The 7,750-nt window shown below is 37.5% G+C and overlaps 1 protein-coding gene across 1 annotated transcript; it reads right to left on the bottom strand.

Moving 5' to 3' along the window:
* Positions 1 to 322: 322 nt before the first annotated feature.
* On the bottom strand, positions 323 to 5,128 carry LOC112502445 (protein indeterminate-domain 2-like). The gene is made up of 4 exons (XM_025106351.1): positions 5,019 to 5,128; positions 3,672 to 4,076; positions 2,745 to 3,509; positions 323 to 566 (listed from the first exon to the last, which is right to left on the bottom strand). The coding sequence occupies exons 1-4, from the start codon at positions 5,126 to 5,128 to the stop codon at positions 323 to 325; spliced, it is 1,524 nt and encodes a 507-aa protein (XP_024962119.1).
* Positions 5,129 to 7,750: the final 2,622 nt, after the last annotated feature.

The following is a 7,750-nucleotide window of genomic DNA, read 5'->3' as shown; positions in this document are numbered from 1 at the left end:
CGGAACGATTGGGCTTTAATGGAAGGTATTGGGCTTTAATGGATCGTATTGGGTCTTTAATGAACCGTATTGGGTTTTAATGAACCGTATTGGGCTTTAATGGAACGTATTGGCTTTAATGAATGGTTTGGGCTTTGGTGGATCGTATTGGTCTTTAATGAACCGTATTGGTCTTTAATGAACTGTATTGGGCTTTCATGAACCGTATCCGGCGAGAGAAAAAAACCGGTGGATTTCCGGCTGAAATATCCGCCCGTAAATTAAATTTTCATTTTAAAAATTTTCTTAATTTTTTTATTAAGTAAAAATCAAATTTTCTTAATTAAGTCGGCGAAAGGTTTCCGACGGCCGGAATCCGCTGGAAAAATAAAGCATCCGCCGGAAAACTCGACGGAAAACGAATCACCGGCGCCCTCTTTCCGGCGGACAAATCCGCCGGAAAAACCAATTTCCGGCGGAGTTGTCGCCGAAAAAGAGGGTAATTTTGGTAGTGCAAGTTGCTTGATGCATCACTCGAAGCGAAAGGAATCCTTGCTTTATTGAATAAGAGAACGGTGGTCCTATGACTATTGAGAAAAGTAGGATATCAAGATTAAGAATATGAAAAAGTTGTTCCATGACTATCGAGAAAAATACAGTCAAAATGGGGAAATAGAAATCGCTCTGAAGTGCCCACATCGGAGTCAAAATTATATTCATCCGAATACAACTAAGATCATTAGTGGCAACAACACACCAACTGCTACAACCCATGAATCCAACAATCTTGTCATCATCCACTAAACAAAAACCAGCTTCTGGAACTTAAGATTCATTTGCGTCTAATGAACAAAATTTAACAACTGGCCCTGCAGCTACAGGTCCATAATTGCACCCCTCAGCAGAAGTTTGAAAATAAATATCAACTTATGAATCATCTATCTCTCATCCATAAAGACCATGTTTCATACAGCGAATCTATCTCCAAGATTCGAAGAAGTAAAGCTAATTAAACGAAGCTGTGAAAATGTTGATAAAGGTCGCATTATCGTGTTTGGTGGTTCTTCGTTGATTGGTATTTTTGGAAGTGTTTGATACAGGCTTGGTCTAGAGTGAAGAACGAGCAATGTGCCATCACTGCATCTACAGCCAAATCCTTGATCCTAACTTGATTTAGCTAAATGGATGATGGCATAACTAGATGTATACAGTAAATCAAATGCTTTGGTTGTTGTTACTATTGTGTTGGTGGGCTGGATGTGCTATGAGGTAAGATTTTTTATTGTGCACACAGAAAAAGTTACTTAACATGTTTTATTTATGTTGTCCTATGGGGAATATAGGCCTCAAGCAATTGAATTCTTGGGAACCGAAACTTTTAGAGCCTGAAAAGAATCAAAGTGTGTAGAGCAGTGCGAACTCTTGCCAACACTAAAACAACCATAATAAACAAATGTTGGTTCTTGCTCTCGTTCTTCTGCATGAACTTTTGAAAATGTTGTATGATCTTGGAGCTCTTTTTCAAGCTAACTGATATATACACTGAGCAAGGGCAAAATGCTTGGACCATCCCTGTCTTCTGGCAGGTTTAGGGTTCTCTCTTGTCATTTGTGCTCCTTGGGTGCCATCTCAGAATTCAATACCATAAAAGACACCACCCTACTCCTAGCAGCTATTCCTTTAAAGAGAATTTGTAAAAGTGTAACTAAAGTATAACTTTAGAAAGCAAAATTTGTTTTTAGTTTTTGTTATGACTTATGCAATAAAGTAAACAACATAAACAAGAGTAAAACTTGACATACCAGTTTTATATGGTTCACCAATATTGTGTTAACTAGTTTATGGCTAGCGGGGAGATCAGATTTTTATTAGGTTATGAGGAGTTAGAGTAGAGCTTTCAGAGTGATGGGGTTCTGATTAGCTCGGTCAAAGTATCATCATGAACCTGCAGATTGAACAAGACCCTTGATGGGTTACATGGATAACTCATCTCGTGTTCTATAGTCCCTCAAAATATGCTAAAGGACTCTTCTCGATAAAAACAGAATCTCTTTGCTTCACAGAACCGCTCTAGTATGCTAAACAACTTTTTTGGGGTACGACATAACCCGCTATGAGGATCAGATTGAAGACTTTATTCAATGCATCATTATAATTATATAACGACACATCTTTCGTAAAATAGTTGTACCCAAGTATAGCATTGATGAATGTAAGTTTGTAACTAAATTTGATATTTCTATGTGTTCTTATATACGATCCTAGCATTATTTTGTAACTTAACTTTTAGTAAATTTATTTTTCTGTAAAAGTATAAGTCAAGACAAAAGGTAAAACATATAGAAACCCAACAATATCACCAACCAAATTCAGTTGTTGATCAACATAACTAGCGTTCGCCTATTCGTTTTATAAAGTTTAAGGATAATACAAAAATGGTTTCGATTGGTAATTAAATGGGGTTGATGATGACCACAATCGAAATCCAATAATAATGTGATCTTTACCTTGCTGGTAACCAATGCTTGCCGTTGCGTTTGACGTCATGTCTATAAGGGGAGGGGGAAGACTTGAAAGTTTAAAAACTTGAAACTTTATTATCCTTGGGACCTAGAAAGCAATCAAAACTAGCAACTCTTTTGCTGTCTGTTCACCAAGTACTAGAAACAGGAACCCTCTCTGATGATTAAATAGAGATGTTACTGTATCTAGTGGATCAAGCTATCAAAATAAGCAAAAAAAAATTCTTCCATGATTGTGTTTACCAATCTGATTGTTGTTGGTGTAGACTCTGGTGCTCATGTGAATAAGGTAAGCTCACATCATAGTCTCTTTTCCCACAAAGACTCGAGTGACCTCCTGGCTCTACCCCCAAGAAATCAACAGTAGTTCTTTCACCACCTCCCATGAATACTTGTCTTTCCAAGAGGTTACCAGAATTTTCCTTTGATGAATGCATAAGAAGAGAAGAATCATATAACCCACTCTCAGTAGTAGTACTGATACCATAACCAGTCCTACCGTTCCTACCTATCTCCATGTTCTTGTCAAATAATTCTGGGTTTACAGCATGTAAGCCACTATTGTTACAATTATCCATGGAGGAAACATGGCGAACACTAATGGTTGAGGAGTTAAAGCTACTGGTAGAGTAGCCAGTGAATCCCCTTAAGAGAATTGGGGTGATGGTGTTATCACTTACCTTTGCACCCATCTCAGCTGCTTTCTGTAGCAAGGCAGTTGCTGAGGTGTAAGCAACCATGGGAGAGTTATTTGCACCTACTACTGAAGAGCTGAAGCATGGTCGCATTGTTCTCTGATTGAACATTGTATCCATATGATCATTCAACATGTGGGAGTTTAAAGATAGCGATTTATCATGATTGCTAATAGACATGATGTTTGTGTTTGTGCAGGATCCTGACAGCTCTTGTAATACTCCTCCAGTTGCACCAACTTTTAGGTTCATTTTATAGTTTTCCTCCGTCAGTGCATCGCAAAAGGCTCTGTGGGTGACAAAGCTGTCCTTCCTGCACAAAAAGAAAAGAAATTAGTACTGAACATTCATAGAATACTGGAGTGAAACATATATATATATATATATATAGAGAGAGAGAGAGAGAGAGAGAGAGAGAGCGAGATAGAGTAGTATAAAGAAAGAAAATAGATATAAGGATGCATGACAATTAAACCTTGAAAATATGGTGCCACAATCACAACGGTATTCACGTGTGCCACAGATCTTGGCATGAGCCTTCCAGTCGGACTGTACAGCATAACGTTTGGAGCACTTGTCACATTTCCATTTCTTCTCCCCATGCTTCCTACAGAAATGCTTCTTTATGCCTGTCAAATCACCTAGAGCCCGAGTAGGTTCATGGTGCACACAGTTTGGCTCAGGACAAACATACACCCTCTTCTTCACTTGAATGTTGGCTGGCCTTTGCTTTAGCTTCCATGGCAAATTGTGACCTCTCCTGTGGAGTTGAAGATTCTGATCTCTCTGAAATCCTTTATGGCAAACTTCACATATATAGCGGTTTGTGGCCATTAGAGTCCTTGGAGACAAGGCCACAACTTCCGCTTCAGGATCTGAAATTAATGTTTAAAAACCATCAAGTTAGTAATATACATACAGTTGATCCTAGTCTTAAAAAATTTATAGAAATTAAATAAGGAAACGGGAAATGGAAAAAAGAAACTAGTTAATTAGCATATATTAGTACCCGCGCAATGCGGCCGGAGCCATGAATTTTAACGATTTTGAAGTTCCACTGGTTTTATAAGATAAGATTTAACGATAATATAGGTTACACTTGGTCTTTACATATTAATACAATTTGAATAAATAAAAGTTATGGTTCCAATTATAGACTATCAATGAAAAAAAAATGTATGACAGTTTAAAATCCAATATATTTAAAATTCAACATATTTAAACGATTCCACAAATGTGTTCGATTTACACCAAGAGCAAAGAACCAAGAAACTTGAGTTTTAAGATAAACACTCAAAACYAATAAAGAAAACTACAAATTTGACAGATCATAAGTCATGAAAAGACCAAAAAAGATGGGTTTTAGAATGAAATTTCAACTGTTTACCCTCTTTCTTGTCCATAATATACAGTGCAATTTGGACAATCTAACGCCAAAATATATAGTATATATAAATAAATAACTATAAAAGTATAAATCGTAAATCGTAAATATTAAAAATATTTTTTCACAGTATATATAATATATAATAATATAATTAAGTCAAAAATTATTTAGTAATTTAAGACTTTAAGACTTTTGCTTAATAAGATAGTATAGATATATATATATATATATATATATATATATATATATATATGTATGATCTTTCTAAGGAAAAGAGGCGGTTAATGGTATGAAGAATTGAGTCATGCATTCTTTTCCAAGGAATATTAGATTTGAAATACAGATTCGATATGCTACATGGGTAACAAAAAGCAAACATAAAACTGTAGCTTGCCTGGATTCCCAGGGAGATTGCGTTTCTTCTTTGATGTTGTATTTGTAGGATGAATGGAATTTTCAGGACTTCCATGTGATGCTTGCATGAGTGTAGTGGTGGGGAATTGCTCGTCATCATCATCTTGGAAATCTTGGACAAAGTTGGACATGCTTGAAGAAAAGTTTAATTATATATTACTAATTCATGAAGTTGATGATTAATGTTTATGTTGGGAAGAAGGGAACCACTAATATATGGGGGGTGGAGTAGCAAGGCAGACAAAAGGAAGAGGTTCCAAACCGTCCATAAGAATCATTCTGCATTAATTAATGAAGCATATGATAAAATTGTTTGGAAATGCAGATACAAATATAGACAAGCAATGGGACTCCAAAAAGAGAGATCTGTATAAAGAGACAACTTGGCCTTCTTCATATGTGGATTACTTTATAAGGGATGCCTCATCATTTGTCGTTCAGTTTACACTCTATTCTTTGTTTGTTTATACTAATATTTGATACTACTTTCTCTCTTTATTAGATAGGTGGATGGATGTGCTCATGTCATTTGATGTAAAAGACAAAAACACATAATTAATTAAGTGAATTACATTTTCTTCCCTCGTCTATGACTCTTTTATGATTTTCGGTCCTATCATTCATAAAGTACACAGGTGGTCTACTTTTTGTGTTTTTCTGTCCAATATAGCCCCCNAAATGAACACCATTACTCCCCTCCCCACTCCGGTGAACACTATTCTCTCCCCTCCCTTGTCTCCGAAGCAAACACCATAATTCATGGTTCCCTTCAAATATTTGAATAACCTTTTTACCGTTTGTCAATGATGAGTACTCGGTCTACCAGTAAACCGACTCAATCTACCAACGGCATAGGCAATATCCTGTCGAGAGTTTGTCATGGCATACATGAAGCATATGATTGTCTTAGATTATTCTAATTGTGAAACGGCTTCACCCTCGTTGAGCATAAGCTTTTCAGTTGGATCCACAGGCGTACTTACGGGTGAACAATTTAACATGTTAAATTTCTTTAACACTTTCTAAACTTAGTGAGATTGTGTTATGGCCAAACCTTTGTTCTCCCATTTAATCTTATCCCAAGGATCACTTCATTGAGAATTGAGATGACAAAAATTCTTTTGTCAAAACAACATGTCTTGTTCTGTCCCAAAGATTAACATATCATCAGCATGTAAATAAATTGTGATGCCTTTATCGTTATTATCAACACATTTGTCCGATTGGTTTAAATGAAAACCATGGGACAAAAAGACTTCATCAAACTTTTGATGCCACTTTTTTTGGGTCTATTTTAGACCATAAAGTGATTTAATTAATTTACACACTTCATATTCGTTCTCCGGCATCACAAAGCCTTATGGTTGCTTCATACAATTCCTCCTTTAAATCACCTTTTAGGAATGTCGTTAGCTTATAGAGAGGCCCACGGTATAATGGTCCAGCTAGAACCAGTTGGATCTCCCCCAAGGACCGATCCCTAAGGTAGGTGGGGAGGTAGGTCTAGGTAGTGAACAAGAAGAAGACAATGAGTAGGGGGCGTAGAGGGGGTGCCTCTGGTTCTGCTTTAGACTCTTCTGATGGTGAAGATGATTTATCGAATGGAGGAATGCCTATTGCCGTTGAATCCTCATCTTCAGAGGATTCTGACTCCTCAAACAATGATGAAACGCCCAACAACATTGAACACCTACCATCTCACATCGGTGCAATACCAGAGATTACGGAGTCCAACAATGAAGAAGAATCAATCCATGATGTTGTTGTCATGGATCTTGATCTAATTGTATCAACAGCAGTGGGTGACATAAGAACGGATGAGGGAGGAGTTAAAAATGTTGAGAGAATGAGTGATGGGACGGAGCGTGAGAAACGGAAAAAAAAAATTGTGAGGACTGTTCACTACCCACCATAAGCCAGATACTCACATCTACTATCGGGTCTCATCTGTTGGGATCCGGTATTGAACAAGCCGTAATGGACCCAGCTACGCAATTACACACCCTTCATATCCACTCTAGCACCTCTCAACAGGTGTTAATTTCATCAAGTCATGGGGATGAACCACATATGTTATCCACCTCTCACTCGGAGAGTGTGGATATTGAAATAAGTAGACCGCTGCCCCAGTCTACGCCATCATTTGTGTGCACATCCAGTCTAGCGCCTGATACAGCTTTTAGGACACAAACACCTGGAGCATCTGTTGCTCAACCAGCGGTTCTTCGTGAACCCGCTGGAACATCCAGAGTGGTATCTTCTACATGATGGAAACCCTACCAGTACCACATCTCTGCCAACATTGAATGTAGGTCACACAGTTGATTCAACTGTCGTGTCAACAGGAAGGCTCAGTGCCCCTAGTGTTATCTTACTCGAAACAACCACATAAGTGTTGACAGGTGCTCTAGTTGTGGTTCAAGCATCCATGCACAAGCAGGTAGATGAGCTGAAGCGACTACTGAAGGACAAATCCATCATAGAGCACATGAGTCCAACTCCACCACCACTGCGACCATCAACTCCTGAGAGCCTAGGCAACCAGCTGAATGCTCAACTGAAGAGCTGAAGTCTCTTATATATATATATATATATATATATATATATATAGGGGTGGGTTCAAATAAAAACCACTCAATTTGTAAAAACYRTGAAAACCTCATTCAACCAATCATAATTTTTCATTTTGTTCATTTTTTTGTAATTATGAGAGGTTGATTAACCATTTTTATTGTAGAGGGTGTTAATCATGG

Source organism: Cynara cardunculus, unplaced genomic scaffold (genome assembly GCF_001531365.2).
Source record: "Cynara cardunculus var. scolymus isolate 2C unplaced genomic scaffold, CcrdV1 Un_Scaffold_1441, whole genome shotgun sequence".
NCBI classification, from domain to species: domain Eukaryota; kingdom Viridiplantae; phylum Streptophyta; class Magnoliopsida; order Asterales; family Asteraceae; genus Cynara; species Cynara cardunculus.
This window is presented reverse-complemented; position numbering and strand designations above follow the sequence as displayed.